This window comes from Triturus cristatus, chromosome 6, assembly GCF_964204655.1.
Source record: "Triturus cristatus chromosome 6, aTriCri1.1, whole genome shotgun sequence".
NCBI lineage: Eukaryota > Metazoa > Chordata > Amphibia > Caudata > Salamandridae > Triturus > Triturus cristatus.
In genome coordinates this window covers 453,716,742-453,735,683 of record NC_140589.1, presented here as the reverse complement: position 1 = coordinate 453,735,683, position 18,942 = coordinate 453,716,742, and the positions used below count along the sequence as shown (strand labels likewise).

At 49.6% G+C, this 18,942-nt stretch overlaps 1 protein-coding gene across 4 annotated transcripts in view; it reads right to left on the bottom strand.

Annotated features, from left to right (window-relative positions):
• PRIM2 (DNA primase subunit 2) overlaps nt 1-18,942 on the bottom strand; it is a 1,241,637-nt gene that overhangs the window by 831,267 nt on the left and 391,428 nt on the right. For all 4 annotated transcript variants that reach the window (XM_085610894.1, XM_085610892.1, XM_085610891.1 and 1 more), the window contains one exon: nt 8,334-8,471. In XM_085610894.1, the coding sequence (XP_085467020.1) occupies nt 8,334-8,471 (138 nt within the window). The remainder of the gene's footprint in view (nt 1-8,333; nt 8,472-18,942) is intronic.

Here is an 18,942-nt window from a genome sequence, read left to right as displayed (position 1 = left end):
TCCGCGGTGTCCAAACCACACCGAATGGCGAACTTAGCCGTATCCGTACTCTCAGCAACCGCTTGGGACAGCACAGCGTGGGTCTCCTCAGGACACTGAGGCAACACCTGCGCAACTGTATCCCACACCGCGTGGGAATAGCAGGCCAATAAGCAGGCGGTGTTCACAGACCGCAGCCCCAAGCTGGCCGAAGAGAACAACCGCTTACAGAACTGTTTCAGCTTCTTAGAGTCCTTATCAGGTGGGCCGTGGGAAAGGCACTCTGTGACATCGAGGCTTGGATAACCAGGCTCTCAGGCGTAGGATGAGTGGTCAGAAAAGCAGGGTCACCAGGCACCCGGCGGTGACGCCTGGCGACATTCTGATCCACAGGGGCCCCGCGACCAAGTGCCCAACAAGACGTCAGTGAGGGCGTTGTTAAATGGGAGCAGAGGCTCCGACTAAGTGAATGCCGTCTGGAGCACCTCAGTGAGGAGATTAGTTTTAAGGGCCACCGTAGGGAGATCAAAGTTTAGAACCTCAGCTGCCCAACAGAGCACCATCATATAGGAGGCACCCTCCTCCATGTAGGCGAGGGGAGAGGCAAACCCCGGGTCAGAGGAGACGTCGAGGTCGCCGGTGTCCTCCAAGTCGTCCACCCAGTCCTGCTCGGAGTCACACTGACAGGCAAGAGGGTCCTCAGACCCCTCCCAGTCGTCCTCCACCTCTGCCACATGGGGAACAGACCGCGACGGCAGAGATGGGGCCGAAGAAGGAACAAACTGCATCGGAAACGGCGCTGGGAACGGAGCCAGCCGGGGCCGAGCCGGCGCCGCGTCCCAGTGCAGATCCCAGTCCGGAACAAAATGGTCCTGGAACCTGGGCAAGGGCAGGATGGAGGGCACCCACTGCAGCGCCGTGGGTCAGAGCCAACGGTGCAGGATCCTGTGGTGCCGAAGCTGGATCCACCAGCGGCGCCGGCGGCCCAACACGATCTGGACACGGGACCGCGGGGCCAGAAGGCACGCCGGCGGAAGCCCGAGGCCTAAAGAGGCGGTCCATGGTAGCAAGAAATTCTTGCTCCTGTTCGGGAGTCGCCGACGGACCCAGGTAAGGCGGGTAGGCCGCTGGACTCCCAGGCTCCAAAGGAGCAACAGGGGCAGAACCCCTGTCCCCCTCGTCCGCATCCGAGGAACGACAGGGGGACGTCCGAGAGCGAACACGCTTCTTCGACTTCTTTTTTGTGTTGTCTCTTACCCGAATCCGAAGGCGAAGACTTGGAGCCAGAGGAGCGACGACTGCGGCCCCGCGAGCGTTCCCGGGAACGGGACCTGGAACGGCGCTGGGACGAGTGCCGGACTCCAGCAGCTTCCGGTGCGGCTCCCTCAAGGCCTTCGGGCCATGGCCAGACAGTACCGGCAGGACCGGAAGTCGTGGTCGGTCTCCAGGCAGTAGAGGCAACCATCGTGGGGGTCCGCCACCGACATATTGCGACAGCAGGCCCCACAAGACTTAAATCCAGGCATCCCTACGTGCACCAAGGAGAAAAGGAGACAAAAGTCTCAAAAAGGGTAGTCAAAAAGTTACTAAGGTACATGCTCTAACCAGATCTGTACTTGCTGGCGCGGAAAAAGAAAGAACTGACGTCAGCGCGCATGGGTGGTGCCCAAGTAGTCTCCGTGACGTCTTCTCGGCGCTTACGATGCCAGCAAACAGACACGGAGTCGCACGACGCCACCTACTGACGCACAGGGGTACTGCTAGCAAAACTTTCCGGATCCAGTCTGACGCCTGGGGATTATTCTAAGGTAAGGAATCTATCACTAACGTGTCTCTTCCAGATTCTAGGCCTAACTAAGGTGAAACTGAACTTTGGTGCAGATTTCACCCACAAGTACAATACATTAAGCCAGACATTTTTCAACAGAGCATTTCAGATGTACACTAGTATTGGCCACTACCAGTATAGATCCTGCCCACTTCCTCACCAATTCACGAAGGATCACCTCTGCAACAGGCCACCTATGCACCAAAACTAGTTCTGAGTGAGACAGTAAGTCTACTAGCTCAGCACATGCACACGTGCAGCCAGTCTACACCCTCTTGCCACAGCTAAGCAGCAGCAGTCCTGCATACAAAAGGTGAGCATTGGCAGCCAGCATCCACAATCCATTTAATCAGTTTACACTGCGTGAGAGAGTAAATTAGTGACTCATTCACAGCTAAGGTTAAAAAAAGTAGTCCAAACAAAAAACAGGAAGCTAAATGGGTCCTAACAACTTTTCATACCATTTTATACATAATTTTTTTTCTAAGTAGAATTATGATTTTAAGTAAGTTAAACTTAGCCGGTAGGAGTCGAATCAAATTGGCTAAACTCAAAATACTCCTAGATCATTCAAATAGCACTCTTGTCTTCAGGTAATCCATGCACCATCTAGTGTTCCCCAATGCATATGCTGTGATGAAGCCTAGGTTTCTAATAGAAGATGCTCTCCGAGACTGTTATAGGTCAGTGAAGAGAGGTTGTGTGAGCTGTAGCAAAGAATGAATGTGAGATTATAGCCTCTGTTGACTGCTGTGGATAGGACTGGAGTCCAACATCCCCTACTTTAGAAACTTTCAAAACAGACGATCACCTGCAAACTGTTGCTGGTAGTCTCATCACTAGCATAAAACAAAAAACACAACCATTTCCCTCTTTACTCTACAAAGACTAAGGCAGTCCATACATTCTAAGCTGGAAAGCACCAAGTCTGATTACAGACCAAAGTTTCAGCCTACTCACCTCAAAGACAAACGTGCTTAACTACTGGAAGATTCCTCCTCTATACTGGTGGACCTAAGGGACGCGCATCATAGGCAGCCCCTAAGCTGTGACAGCAACCCCTGCTCATTACACCTGGTCACCTCCCACCATGGGCGTCCGCAGGGGAGGGCAAGGGGGGGCACTTGCCCCTCCCTGGATCATCGGTGCGGGCCCAGTCATGGTCGGCGCTAGGCATGAGCAGTGTGGGCAGCTGGGCCTCGCGGCTGTCTAACTAGGATGGGCCCCCCCCACGAGTCCATTATGCTTTTGAAATGGTGTACAAGTTACAGGTGGGCAACCCCCCCTCCCTTTGGGTTCGCCGATTTGGTGAACTGTGAAACACACAAGGCTGGGTGGGGGGATGAGGGGGGGGGGCCTCTCCTGGGCCGGGCTGACATGGGCTGAAACGGCAACATGACACCGCATCCCTTTGAGATGCTGCAGACTGGGCAGGGCAGGGTTTGTGGCCGTGATTAGCTTTCCCTGCATCTCATTCTCTGAGCTTAATCGCTGCATCTGCATGATAACTGCGTTAGGCAGACACTTGAACTGGTGTGAGGTGTGAAGTGAGCCCTGCCCCTGCATTAATGAAACGCAGACCATCCACCAGGGCTCACAACAAAAAAACAGAGCCACCTCACATCACGATGGGCGCTGCTCACTTCCAAAGAAGGGAAAGGGAGAAGAGCAGAACATGGAGAGAGAGAGGTGGTTATTATTATTTATTTTTTACAATTCTGTTTTGTTTACTCTAGCATCTTTTGTCGTCTGGGGGTGGATTCTGGGCCCCCTTACCCAAAAGTGAAAGATGCGAATTAGTTTCTTAACCTCTCAAGGGCCTCATTATAGTAAGGAGGCGTCTAATCAAACCAAAGGCAGGCAGGAGGAACTTCAAGCAGAGAGACAAGCATGCATTTCCTCCTATGTTATTTTAACAGGGGAGAGATACTGGGTTTCTTCGTCCAGTGCAGCAGGGCCTGTGTCTGATTTTCCCTAGGAGCAGCAATACTTATGGTACATGAATGTGCCAGACAACGTTGGACGAATCTGGTCATTACTCGTCCTTACGCCACAGGTCATGGCAATTCTAAAGGCATCATTCACACACCAAAGCCTGATGGCACGTCTCTGGCCACACAATGGACGATTACCGATTTAATTTTTTGGTTCTGTTCGAAGCTCACAGACACAGAATGTAACCATTTTTGCTGCTGTGGGGAGCAGGCAAAAAGAAATAAATCTAGGTGTTCCCTTCCGACTCAGAAAACAGATTAACTCCTATGATTGACAACATTAAATATTTGAAGAGAGAAACAACACCATGTAGAGCTACAGTTACAATATCTGAAGGTGCTTATGAACCAACAGCCCACGCAAGTGGTGGCAGTGGCCGACTGGCCACTAACAAACGTTTGGGGACGGGGACTTTTTTTCTTTTCTTTCAAATTAATCTCTGAACTGGATATAATGTTCCCCTTTCATACACCTCTATGCGGGGAGATTCGGTTCAAATTAGAACATTTCCTCACTTCGCAGTCACAGAAAGGAAACTAAAACAGAGGTCATCATGTTAAAATAATTACAGCAGTTTGCCAGAAACGGTTGCCTGATATTTAACAGTCGGTGTCGGAAAACATACTAAATGATGACAAACGAAAAACATATGAAGGGGTTCTATTGTTAATTTTCCTACTAAAACCTTTCAAGTTTTATGGGATTGGTTCATCAATTCCTGCATCCACGGTTCCAGCTCACTGACTGTTCCCACGTTTGTTTCTCAATATGTAAGAACCTACACTCCTCTAGGACCGGTGCTTAATTTGTAAGTAGAAGCCCCGGGGCTCTCAGTTTTGCTCAGAAGGAGCTGCTGTATGTCAGCACGCTGACAGCCATGGCTGCATAGTCTTGATTCTGCCACCTGTTTCCTTGTTCCACAAACTCCTGTCCCGTTCTTTCACTCTTGCAGGTTCTTTCTTTGAACCTTCGTCACTTTTTCCGGCCTTTTTCTTCCTCCTTTGCTCCTTGTGTGTTTTCCACTCTCTTGCTTTGGATAAAAGTCTGACAAAGAAATATAAGTACTGGTCCCCAAAAATGAGTGCCAGTGCGCACCCCCTCACCCACTGGCTCAAATGAAACACGGTCTAGCCCATGTATAAATTAATTCCGTTCGTCAACCTTGGTTCTGAGGTTTCTACAAGGTCTCCCTCTTCATCTCACATCTATTCTTTCACACTTGCTCTTAACCTCTTCTGTGCCCATGACGAGACCATCTCGTCATGGAGCACGGTTGTGCTGTGCCCATGACGAGACTATCTCGTCATGAAACCCGCCCACTAATGTAACGCCCGGCATAGGAGGGGGAAAAGGGCGTGGCACTTAAGGGGTTAAGACTCATTTTAACTCTGCTTTTCGTACAAATCTTTGGATAATTTATCTGATAACTTCGTAACACTAGGGTCCCCTTACTGCCAGCAGGCCTCCAGATAATAGTGCGATCTATAAAGGTTTTAATAACATAATGTAATATAACAAAACATTTTGGCAAGGGAAACAGGCTCTGACAACTTCCCCACTGCAGAACGAAAAAAGTAAAGGATGGAAGCCACCAATTAACCTCAACCTTGTCTACCAGGGGGAAACAAGTAGTGATCCATAGCAGCAGGCTGGTGAATACGAAGGCCACAAGGGTACGCAGTGACACAGCGATACATAGAAGAGTCCTTCAGACTAACAGGCCATGGTGACCCATGAAGACCCATGAAGAAGGAATGAAGCCTCCCAGACTATCTCAACTTATGGGTGGAGAGTTACTTTTAATTGCCCTCCATTGATTACCCAGGTCCCCTCAGATACATTTCATGGCAGTGAACAGGTTCCTTTCAAATGACATACAGGCCGCTCGATTGATCTGGGTACATAAAAATCTTGAATAGGAGAGCATATGACTTCTGTGTCTAAATGCCTAGGGCAAGATGTTACAAACTGCTGTGTGTTGTGCAAAAGTGTCCCCTCTGGAAACCCTGTAGACCCAGTTAAAGTAAGTCACTAGAATATCCATTGCAGAAAGGTGCAGTCAAGGAAGAGCTGCCAACCAATCTCAAGCCAGTATACCTCTCAGGAGGCGCCCATAATAGGGAACTTTCATCCCGTGCACCAAAATCGCATTCCGTACCATACCCCTGACTGTGTGAACGGGTCGATCATGTGGGCATGACAAGTTGTCTACTTACAAGAACAACAAGCTTTGGCATAGCCAATAGGGCTCGCCTTATGGACCTTATAAGTGTTTAGCCATGCAACAGTTGATATGGTTGCTCCAAGGATATTATGCTGCATAACTAAATACTTTTAAGGTCCCAAAGGCGAGACCTGTTGGCTATGCCAATGCTTGTTATTAAGTGACCTCAAAACACAATTTCTTCCCTAGAATGGGCAAGGCCCCTGAATAACGTAAAATAGGGCTAAGCTCATCCTCCATTTTCTTGCCCCCCTACTCCTAGCTGAATGTAACTCTCAAGTCTCTCAGAACTCCATCTCACCAAACCCATGAACTCCATTCTGGCCATCTTTATTGTTTGCCTTTTGGTCTCTGCCTTTGTTCTAAAGAGGTGTGCATTGGAGGACATGTAGCCCTGCCACTTCCATGTTCAATGACTTGCAGAGTACACCTAAAACCAACCATTTATCAGTCCCCTGCTTCCTTGTTTCAGTTTTTCTGCACCTGGCCTTTACTTCTGCACTGAGATCTCCCTCTCTTGCTTTTCCACAGACTCTAAAGAGGAGGTAGGCATTCTTCTGTCCATGTTGAAACCTGGCTTTCCCAATGAATTGTGCTGTGTGAGAATATTACAAGGAACATCTACTGCCAGTGTCTAGGAAATTGCCAATATTATCAATGCATTGTTCACAGCTGGACTTGTCCCCAAAGTTTGGAAAGCCAGTGTTGTTAGCCCTCTGCCTTCAAAAGATGGTTTGGATGTTCCAAATGTTTATAACTCTGATCTCATGGTGCTGTTACCCACTTTGGAAAAAAGGCAAAGCAAATCTTGAAGAATTCAATGCTGTGTACACTCCTCTATGAGTTTCTGTCCAAGTAGATAGATGGAATGAGTCATGGCTTTGGTACTTAATGAGGTGCTTCATTAATACTGTTTGAGACGATGAGGCTTAGCGAGGCTGATCCTACCAGCTCTTGAATTTGACACAATCGCCCACTGTACCATCATTGAAAGGTTTGCTGATGTGGATCTCTCTAGAACCACATCAACCTGATTTAGAATTTTTTTGTTTTTTCCGGCTTTTTTTTTGTTTTTCCCTCGGTTTCATTGTAGTTGCCAGGTTTCTTTGTTTATTTAAGCTCTTTGTCTTATTAGATTTCTTAAAAATGTATTTAATACTTGTGCTCAATCATGTCGATGAAGTTAAAAATTTGCCCCCCCCCGGAAACATTTCTGCGGATGCCCAGGCCTCCCACCATTCTGCGATTCAAGTAAAGCTGCCTAGACTTTCTTTCCAGTTAGTTACCTTTTCCATTTTCTCGATTCTAACTGGAAAAAAGCACAAATAGCAAAGATTGTCTCGATTGTTTTAGAACATATCCAACATGCCCCTCTTTTCTCAATTTCAACCATTATTGTTCAAGTCGGCCCTGTGCATTTTCATTAATTTAGTCACCATTTAATCGCACTCCTCCGATAGCAAAACTGCTTTCACTCCCCCATTACATATTCCTTACCAATATGTATATCTTTGTATTCTGATCAACATCGCATTCCTCATACCGTGTTCTCCTTGCCCAAACCCACCTTTCCTGCAGTCTATGTTTATTAAAATAGTTACTCTTCTCAAAAGAAGTCTGCTTTATAGATGGATCAGTGGTCAGCGAATAACGGGACATTGTTCGTTTGCGTAAAAACCATTACAATTAAAAATTAGATTAATTTAATAGTTTGTGATGCTTAAGTACAGGTACTAAGATAGATATATATCCTTTTTGTTAACAGTCGAATCAAAAATCCCAACATACTTTCGCCGTCAATCCTATGACTGGTACTTTAAACATGACTCGATCAGCCTACATTCACCAACAGAGATGCGTTCAGAAAGGGTTAGAAAACTCCCATGGGGTAGATATACTTTAGGTTTCCCCTTCAGTCGTTGGCCTCTCACCACCTACAGCTGCTCGCACAAGAGCGCCACAAAAGGCATGTTAGCGGCACGCGCTGCATAGTCAATGTTCAATGGGAGCTACCTCAAGAGCGGCTGCTGCGTTCACTATGCGCGACAGGAGCCCGCCATGTTACACCATACCGTGAGATAAGTGCTATTGAAAGTGAATCTCTCCAGGCTTAGCCACGCGCCGCGGGAGGTTTCACGTTTCCCCTTCCGAGCTCTGCAAGCGGTTTTCCATTTCATTTTACGGAGATAACCAGGAAACGAGCGTCTCAAAACGGCGGATTCACGACATTGCGACTGGTAAATTAAAGGAAAAAAAACAACTACAGTCGATATTTGGGGCAGGCAAGACGTGACGGGATGCACTTACTGCCAAGGCCTTTGAAAGCTTGGTTCTGAAGTCGTTTAGGACAATGGCAACAATATCCTGGTGCGGGACGTAGGCAAGGCCTTTCTGAAGGAAGACTTTTCTTGGGCGAACCAAATCGAGCGCATCCAGGTAAGGAACCTACAAAGAAAAGAAAAAGCAATATGAGAAACGACTCAAACATGTAATTTCCATCTGCTTCTGGTTCAGACATTAAGTGGACTTCTTAAGTTTTAGCAAGGAACCCCTGCTACTTATTATTTGACAATATCGCACTGTCACAAAGCAGTACTCCATCTAAAACGTCCTGAATGTTAGACTATTCTTCGATAGGAAAATAAAAGCTCTTTGTGTGAGGACGGTCTACACGACAATGAGAGAAGCCCTTCTATCAATGTTATTGGGTGAACAAAAAATACAAAACACTTCCATAAGAAAACGAGCGTTTCTAAGTAATACAGCGCTGTAAACAAGACCCATTCCTCTTGTTTTACTGTCAGAGCCTGAATAGCAAAATCAAAACAAACGTTTTACAATGCAATAGGTCTAGCATTTGTCAGAGTTTAAGCTATTGGCATTGTAAATGGCAATGCCTTTTATATATGTTTTATAAACCAACACGTAAATAAAAGGCATGGTCATTTACAATGCCAACAGCTCAAACTCTCGCAAATGCGAGACCTATTGCATTGCAAATCCTTGTTTTACATTCTTTGTAGATAAACTTCTAACGTCGGTATTTATGAGCCGGTATACCATGCGGAAAAGTTATTTACGGCCTCACAATAGGCCTGCACCTAAATCCGCATTACTAGTAATCAGGGTTCAGAGGTAAGCACCACATGGCTTTTGATTCAGGAGGCAACATGCGGATGAAATGCTATGTAATATGCGAGTAACCTTCATGCACTGTGGCCAGTTCTAACCTCCCCATCTCTTCAAAGCAGTCCCACCTGTGCTGAGCAGTGATGTCAGTAACTGGAGTAGCAGCTTTGAGTAATCCATTTCAGAAAATTACTCAGTTTTCAGCTTTCTTGGCAAGGTTCAATCTACAGCTTCCCTAAAACCAGCAAGTTGACTCCAAGAAATTGTAGGCTGTAGTTCTGATAAAAAGTGGTACGCTTACTTCCTAAATCAGTAGGGTTGGCAGATGCGCACCCAGTGAAGGGAAATGTTTTTCTTGGTTCTCTTAAATTGGAGTTCGAGGTTCCTAGGTAGCCAGGAGAGCTTAGAAGCAGCCTCTGACCTCATTGCTTCAGAACAGCACTCCCCATAACCACAACTGCACTATTCGACTTGGTCTTGGGGGTGAGCAAAGTTCTTCTAAGATATGTAACCACAGAGAGAGAGAGCCTGTTGCAAGGAGATCAATGGCATAGCGTGCATGCCTACTCTCGCTCCGGGGTACCACGCCAGCTGCTGTGAGAGAACCCCCAAACTGCATCCTAAAATGGGACACCCTTCCCCCTCCACCCACCTTGCCCTTGGGAGAATAACATTGTTACCAGACCCAGTTTGTTTGTGTGGTGTGTGAGAAAGCTTCTGCGTAGCTTTGCAGGAGGATAAACTATTTCTTGTGACACCTGCTCCTAGCCGGTCTGTCATTTGAGGGGAAAGTGTAGTATTAGCAAAGCAAATGGCTTTAACTTAATGAAAGGCGAGACCTATTGCATTTTTAATGCTTGTTCTATTCGTGTAACTGTCCCATGTCCTCTCCCCCTACAATCCTTGCCAAACATCCCTTCTACCTGCACTTGCGACAATCCTTAGTGTGGTCCAAGCAGCCGTAATCTGCTCTGCAAAGCCTCGTCCACCCGGTACCACCCCTTGTCATCCATCTGCTCTACGGAGCTAGTTGTTTCTTTACGTCAATCAATCAATCAATCAAATCAATATACTTCTAAAGCGCACTACTCACCCGTTAGGGTCTCAAGGCGCTGGGGAGAGGGGATGCTACTGGTCGAAAAGCCATGTCTTGAAGCGTTTCCTGAAAGTTAGTAGGTCCTGGGTCTGGCGTAGCTGGAGTGGTAGAGAGTTCCAGGTTTTGGCGGCGAGCTGTGAGAAGGATCTTCCTCCGGCGGTGGTGCGGCGGATGCGGGGGATGGTGGCGAGAGCATGGTTGGCAGAGCGGAGATGGCGTGTGGGAGCGTGGAAGGAAAGTCTGTCGTTGAGGTAGGCTGGACCGGTGTTGTAGAGAGCCTTGTGTGCGTGGGTCAGGAGCTTGAAGGTGATCCTTTTCGGTACGGGTAGCCAGTGTAGGTCCCTGAGGTGGGGGGAGATATGGTTGCGGCGTGGGACGTCAAGGGTGAGGCAGGAGGATGCGTTCTGGATACGTTGTAGCTTGGTTTGTAGCTTGGCCGTTGTTCCTGCACATAGGGCGTTGCCGTAATCCAATCTGCTGCTGACCAGGGTGTGGGTGACGGTTTTCCTGGTCTCGACGGGGATCCACTTGCGGAGCATGCAGAGAATGTTGTAGCAGGAGGAGGAGATTGCGTTGACCTGCTGAGTCATGCTGAGAGTGGAGTCCAAGATGAAGCCCAGGTTGCGAGCGTGGGTGGTGGGTGAGGGTGCGGTGCCTAGGGAGTTGGGCCACCAGGAGTCATTCCATGCTGAGGGGTTGGAGCCGAAGATGACTATCTCTGTTTTATCGGTGTTTAGCTCGAGGCGGCTTGATTCCATCCAGTTAGAGATGGCGTGTAGTCCGTTGTGTAGGTTGTTTTTGGCAGTGGTGGGGTCTTTCGTGAGGGAAGAGGATCAGCTGGGTGTCGTCTGCGTATGATACTATGTTGATGTGGTGTGTCCGAACGATGTTGGCGAGAGGAGCCATGTAGACATTGAAGAGCATTGGGCTGAGGGAGGATCCTTGAGGGACGCCACATATGATCTTGGAGGCCTCAGACAGGAATGGCGGAAGGCGGACTCTCTGGGTTCTGCCAGTGAGAAATGATGAGATCCAGTTGAGAGCCTTGTCGCGGATTCCGGCGTTGTGGAGTCGTGTGCGGAGGGTGTGATGGCATACCGTGTCGAATGCGGCAGAGAGGTCCAGCAGGATTAGTGCTGCGGTTTCTCCTTTGTCGAGCATGATCCTTATGTCGTCTGTGGCAGCGATGAGTGCGGTCTCGGTAATGTGATTTTTTCGGAGTCCGGATTGGGAGGTGTTGAGTGCCTTGCTGTCTTCTAGGAAGCGGGAGAGCTGGGTGTTGATGACTTTTTCGATGACCTTGGCCAGGTAGGGGAGGAGGGAGATCGGACGGTAGTTCTTTGGGTCGTCTGGGTCCGCCTTGGGCTTCTTCAGTAGTGCGTTGACTTCTGCGTGTTCCCAGATTCCCGGGAAGGTGGCGGACTCGAAGGAGCTGTTGATGGGGTTGCAGAGGTGGGGAGCGATGATGTTGCTAACTTTATGGAAAATGTGGTGAGGGCAGGCGTCCGATGGGGATCCGGAGTGGATGGAGGCCATGGTGTGAGTGACTTCTTCTTCGTTGACGAGGGTCCAGGAGTGGAGGAGGTTGGTGTTGCTCTTGCCTCCCCCTACTCCACTTCCTTTAGTTGCACCCACCTTCTTATCCCCTGCCCACGTGACTCCACTTTGGGATCAAATGGATTTCGTCCTCGTCTTTCATGCACCTGTCTAATGTTCCTCCTATCGTAGCTGTGCTGGCAGCTTCTTGCACCCTCCTCCTTGCCCTGACTCCTTCAGATGACGTGGGTCTGTGCTGTGCATGCCCACCTCGTCCAAATTTGGCTGCATTCAATTCTGCCTTCATCACTGGGGCGCACAACTGTGGTGTGTCATCAGCGGCGTGTCATCAGCGGCGTGTCAACAGTTGTGTGTCAGCAATGGCGTAGCTGCAGCGGCGAGTCTGCAGCGGCAGACGACCGTGCATGTGCAGTTTTGACCAAGAACGCAATGAAGAGGGCAGCTCATGGACGCCACCGCTAAGGTAAGGCGTTTTTCAATTGTTTTCTAAAAGTTTTTACTGATTGTTAATAGGGCGGGTAGGAGGCGGGTGGCGTAGCGGAGTTACGCGGAGTTTCACGAAGTTTGTTTTCAACTTCGTGGCGCTCCGCGTAGCCCCACTCCGCCCACTACGTCCAGGGTTAGTCTTAAGTGTCACCTAGCACTGGGAGCAGAGGAGTCACCATCAAGTTCTGGAACTCCTCCACAAGCTCTTGCCTTGAAGAAGATGAGTAGAGAATCGAAACATGTTGACCAATACAAAAAGGTGGTTTCTTTGTAGTGTTCGTGACCAACAGGTCCTGTGCAGTTGTAGAGCATTGTTTATCGTCAAGTGCTTGTGTGTGGTTAAGTTTGTTTCGGTTTGTAAAACGTTCCATATTCCAAACGGTGCTTTAGGGTAGTTGAGCCCTGCTGCTGAGGCGTCTGGATGCTCCAATAAACTAAAACAAAATTTGTACATAACCTATGTGTGTACATCGTCTTTTGAACCTACCACATATTTGGTGACGAGGATGGGATAATTAAGCCGGTCATCCTGATTTTTCTAGTGAATCTATTGAAATGGAGAGTAATATCCAACATGAAAATTTGAGAATTTCACCAGGAAATGTTGGTAAATCGGAAATGATTAAGGGGAAAAGGAACACTAGGTTGCCAAATTTGAAGATTTTGTAATCTATTGATTTTTATTATTTGTTCTCGTTTTTATTTTATAAGGAACGGAGGTATGTAATAAGTTAAATTGGTAGAATGTAGGTGCTATATTTATTCTACATTATCATCCATGACATCACCTGTGTGATTGCCTGTTTGTCTTCATTCGTTAAGTTTGTTTCTGTTTGTAGAACGTTCCATATTCTAAACGGTGTTTTAGGGCAGTTGGGCCCTGCGGCTGAGGCGTTTCGATGCCCCAATAAACGGATACAACATTTACACATAGTCTATGTAGGTGCATCGTCTTTTGAACCTACCACACTGCGGCCGCCCTGTTCCTTGCGGACCAACCACAGCTGAATGAATGTACCCCTGTCCACGTAGGACATTCAGGGCCTGACTCATAACAGGAGTAGTGAGTTGTGACGAGTTGTCGAGCTGCAGGCAGCTGGTGAACTTTCCAGCAGGTGGGGTGTTAATGTCCCGCTCCAGTTGGTGCGTGAAAGCCAGGTCCTCCTAAATGGGGGTCGGGCTGCTATTCTCCCCAGTGAAAACAATGGTGCATTTTACAGCACAACAAGCGTAAATATATGTCTGTTGTCAGTTTTTGGCTTGGGTTTCCCAGCGGAAGCTCCCATTCCCAGCAGCATCTTATTGGCAGGGATAAGAAAAGTTAGAAATGTGTTTTTCTCTCCAACTTCCGGTTATTCTAGTGAGCTGTGTGGTTCCTGCCTGTAGATTGTGTGCGGTTCTGGAGTGCAGGTTTTCACCTGAAAATCAGGACTTTGACATCCCTTTGAACTTGTTGAGGGGGAAAAAAAAAAGATTGCCAACATCAACCCGGTTACAAAGTCTCGAGATAAACTATTTGAAAAATAAATTGCGTGGGAAACGGTAGATATGCGTTCAGTGCCAACAAGAATTTATTGTCAATCTGTGGAGAAAAACTACACAGAGGCGTAGACTATGTAAATGCGGGCAACAGTGCGGTAAACACTTTTTTGAAAAATTATTATTTTGCAGTTTTATATAGCGCCAACTCGACCCGATGGTGCCTGAGCCCTTAAAATGAGCACCAGTTACATTACACAAGAACGCATTCATTTTTGGTAGGCAGGTAAAGATTAAGTGATTCGCCCAGAATCACGGGATGTTGCGGCGGCGACGCTAAGACTCAAACCTGGTTCCGCAGTTCCAAAGACAGCAGCTCTGGAAGGCCAATGATTTGAAGCTGCCGAGACCTGAAAATAATCACAGTAACAGGAGCAGTCCAGAAACTTTTATGCAAATGAGGTAGATATCTGTCGAATTTGAATAAACTATCTGAAGAATGTTTGAAAATACATTCCCTAATATAAACTTAATGTAAATGACGTGAATGTGTGCATGATATTCAGAGCGGTAACTTTTCATGTAAGTGAATATTATTTCACGGGGTGGATCGAAGTCAAAATAAAAGTTTGGACTGTTTACACAAGGGCTCGTCATGCATTCCAGGCCCCTGGTTAAGTGCCGGGTTAGGAAAACATGTTTAAGCATTTAAATAAACGTAAATCCCCCCTGGTGGAACGTTAACAAGCAAAGGTCACCCATGCACAGGCCACAAAGTCTTGTAAAACAGCCAGCAGGAGAGAGCTTCGAGAAGGCGTCCTTCGCGTTGTCACTTGCATCTCACAGTGGTTTGGTGAAATGGGATTTAACTGCAGAAGAATCGCCTAGGAGAGTGGTTTACACTTGATCACCCAGGCCTTGGGGCTATCAATGGGTGGAACCCATTTGAGCATCGTACGACTCCGAGGATTCAAGGCCCTGACAGGGAAGTGGGAGGGTAAGAAGAGGCACGGGTGGAGGGGAGGGTAAGAAGAGGCACGGGTGGGGGGGAGGGGAAGAAGAGGCACGGGTGGGGGGGTGGGATGGGGAATAAGAGGCACGGGTGGGGGAGGTGGGAAGGGAAGAAGAGGCACGGGTGGGGGGTGGGAGGGGAAGAAGAGGCACAGGTGAGGGGGTGGGAGGGGAAGAAGAAGCACGGGTGGGGGGTGGGAGGGGAAGAAGAGCCACGGGGTGGGGGGGGTGGGAGGGGAATTAGAGCCACGGGGTGGGGGGGTGGGAGGGGAAGAAGAGCCACGGGGTGGGGGGGTGGGAGGGGAAGAAGAGCCACGGGGTGGGGGGGTGGGAGGGGAAGAAGAGCCACGGGGTGGGGGGGTGGGAGGGGAAGAAGAGCCACGGGGTGGGGGGGTGGGAGGGGAAGAAGAGGCACGGGGTGGGGGGGTGAGAGGGGAAGAAGAGGCACGGGGTGGAGGGTGGGAGGGGAAGAAGAGGCACGGGGTGGGGGGGTGGGAAGGGAAGAAGAGGCACGGGTGGGGGTGGGAGGGGAAGAAGAGGCACGGGTGGGGGGGTGGGTGTCGGGTTCGGGGTTCACAGAGTGTGCCACTAACCTGGAAGCCGGGTACAGCAGGAACGATGCTAGCTTATCCCTGCCCCGAAGAGGTAACCCCTGCGCGTATATAGACAGCACATGTCACAGGTAGCACCTCTACTGGGGACGGGGAAAAACAGGGACAAAGGAAACAAAAACAGTAGGTCTCCAGCCGAAGGAAAGGAAAGAAGCTGGTGGAGCGGACCAGTCTCTCCTGTTCTCTACTCTCACTCACTCTGCAAAGGAGAAATAATAAACAGGCATAAGGATGGTAGTGAATGTCGTTTCCCCACCCCCTCACTAACCTAATGTACAGCTACACTTACTTGAATGGCAGTGATGCAATGAGGGTAATGCAGAAGGCAGTTATCACATGAGAAACGGAGCAGAATGAGCCAGCCAAGACACACAGTTCCGAAAGAAATAGGAAATAATACTTAGCAACAATGTCGGGTCGTCAAGTAACTCCTTTTGGTTCTGGAAACACTTAAAAGGAAATAATTCCTGGCAGCGCTCTTTCCCGCTATCTCCCCCTTCGTTGTCGCCTCGTAGACAGGAGGAAAAGCGCCTGGCCCAGGTTTCAGGTTACACAAGGTACACAGCAAAGTCCTAGCGCCATCAATAGCGCGAAGTCCAGGAACTCCACAAGAAAAGAAAGTAAAGGTCGCAGCGCCGTCAATAGCGCGCACTCTTTCAGGGAAAGGATTCCAGCCGTGATGTTTTACTCGAGGCAGTGTCCTCTCCGTTGCGCCTTCGCCGGACTTCGGGCGAGACTCGGGAGGGGTCCTCAAGCGGGCGGCTCGGTTCCACCGAACAGGCGCCTTCGCTAACGCGCGTTCGGGAACCTAGGGGATGACCACAGTTGCTTCCGCGTTGTCACAAGCTCAGGCACGGAGCCAGGGCAAATCCGCTCTTCGCGGGGACGAGAGGGCGAGCCGGCGACTCGGCTCGAACAGGTGTTCACAAGTTAAGGCAGTTCTCAGGCAGCAGTCTTTAGGGTTTTCAGCACGGATATTCCTATCTTCAGACGAGGTCAGGAACGGCTCGTCTCCACGGAGAACTCGATGAATACTCGAGTGACAAGCAATGTGTAATTAGTGGGCGGGGCTTATATACCTCGTGTGTGTGTGTCTCCCACTGCCTTCTGGGATTTGTAGTGTATAAGCCCTATCTCATTCTCTAACTCCCTCGGAAGACTCGCTGGCGCCCTCTCTGTTGGATCATGACAGTGGGAGGGGAAGAAGAGGCACGGGGTGGGAGGGGAAGAAGAGGCACGGGGTGGGGGGTGGGAGGGGAAGAAGAGGCACGGGTGGGTGGGAGGGGAAGAAGAGGCACGGGTGGGTGGGAGGGGAAGAAGAGGCACGGGTGGGTGGGAGGGGAAGAAGAGGCACGGGTGGGAGGGGAAGAAGAGGCACGGGTGGGAGGGGAAGAAGAGGCACGGGTGGGAGGGGAAGAAGAGGCACGGGTGGGAGGGGAAGAAGAGGCACGGGTGGGAGGGGAAGAAGAGGCACGGGTGGGTGGGTGGGAGGGGAAGAAGAGGCACGGGTGGGTGGGTGGGAGGGGAAGAAGAGGCACGGGTGGGGGGGTGGGAGGGGAAGAAGAGGCACGGGTGGGTGGGTGGGAGGGGAAGAAGAGGCACGGGTGGGTGGGTGGGAGGGGAAGAAGAGGCACGGGTGGGTGGGTGGGAGGGGAAGAAGAGGCACGGGTGGGTGGGTGGGAGGGGAAGAAGAGGCACGGGTGGGTGGGTGGGAGGGGAAGAAGAGGCACGGGTGGGTGGGTGGGAGGGGAAGAAGAGGCACAGGTGGGTGGGTGGGAGGGGAAGAAGAGGCACGGGTGGGTGGGTGGGAGGGGAAGAAGAGGCACGGGTGGGTGGGTGGGAGGGGAAGAAGAGGCACGGGTGGGTGAGTGGGAGGGGAAGAAGAGGCACAGGTGGGAGGGGAAGAAGAGGCACGGGTGGGTGGGTGGGAGGGGAAGAAGAGGCACAGGTGGGGGGGTGGGAGGGGAAGAAGAGGCACTGGTTAAGAAGATTTCTTCATTGATGTTGCCCAGCAATAAGGAAGCAAGGCCACGTGTCCGGAGACCTATGCATCACCTCCCCTGGCAGTAAGGAACCAATCCATCACATCCCCTGGCAGTAAGGAACAAACGCATCACCTCCCCTAGGAGTAAGGATTTGATGCATCCCCTTGCTTTTCCAGCGCCTCACTTCCCCCGTTTCGTCTTTGAATTTTCATGCATCCAAGGTACTTTGTGCTAAAAGTGAGGCATCCATAGATTTCTATGGACTGATCTCATTTAACCTCTGAAAAGCGATATCTGGTGTGGACTTCTTTTGTAGTGTTTTCACTCTTTTACTGAGTGTGCATGTACAAATGCTTTACACATAGCTTCTGAGATATGTCTGTACTGCTCGTGCCCAGCTACCAAAGGGGTGACCAGGGATTACCCTTAACTGTGTAATACCCTTACCCTGATTAGAGTGAGGGTCCCTACTTGTTCAGGGTGCAAACCACTGCCAATTACAGATCCAATTTTTAACAGTGAGGTTTGTATCCAGAATGAGGCCTACATTTCTAGCCTGGACAATTGGGGTTGGTCTGGGTCGGAGTTTGGTGGGCCACCAAGTGGAGTTTAAAAGATGAGTGCTTATTCCCTTAGATCAGCACTTCAGTTTTGTCGGTGTGAAGCTTGAGCCAGTTTTCTTTCATCCAATTGGCCATGCTGGTCATGCATTGTTTGAAGTTTATCTTGATGGTGATGGTGTCATCAGCGTATGAGAGGATGTTGATTTAGTGGAATCTGATGTTGTTAGCCAGAGGAGTCATGTACATGTTGAAAAGTGTGGTGCTGAGTGATGATCCTTGTGGGACGCCACAGAGGAAGTCCTTGGGATCGGATGTGAACAACGCGAGCCGGACTCTTTTTGTTCTTCCAGAAAGGATGAAAGCTATCAATTGGAGTCATGTTCCTTATATTCCCGCTGTGTGTATTCTGGCAATGAGTGCGTGGCAGGAGACCGTATCGAAAGTAGCGGAGGAGGATAAGGGAGGTGGTCTGTCCACGGACGAGGATGGTGCGTATGTAGTCTGTAGCAATGATTAGGGTTGTTTCGTTGCTGTGGTAGTTTTGGAATCCTGACTGTGAGCTGTCCTGGAGTTTGTGGCAATCTAGGAGGTTAGAGTGTGGTCTTCTCAATAAATTTGCCTGGGAAGGGAGTAACGAGATGGGTTGGTAGTTGCCGAGTATTTCAGGATCGCCGGAGGGTTTTTTGAGGAGTGTGATGATTTTGGCGGGTTATCAACTATATGGGATGGTGGCTGTCTTAACCCCTTCCATGCTGCGCAGATTCCGCCGCTGTGCTGACGGAATCTTGCGCGGGCGTGGTCATGACGGAACGGTTCCGTCATGAGCACAGCTCAACCGTGGCTCATGACGGAACCGTTCCGTCATGAGCACCGAAGGGGTTAAAGAAGTGTTGATGATGAAAGTCAGTGCAGCGCTGATCTTGACTATTCCCAGGTTGTAGATATAGTGGGGGCAGGGGACTGTGAGCACCCCTAAGTGCACTGTCTTCCTTATTGCTG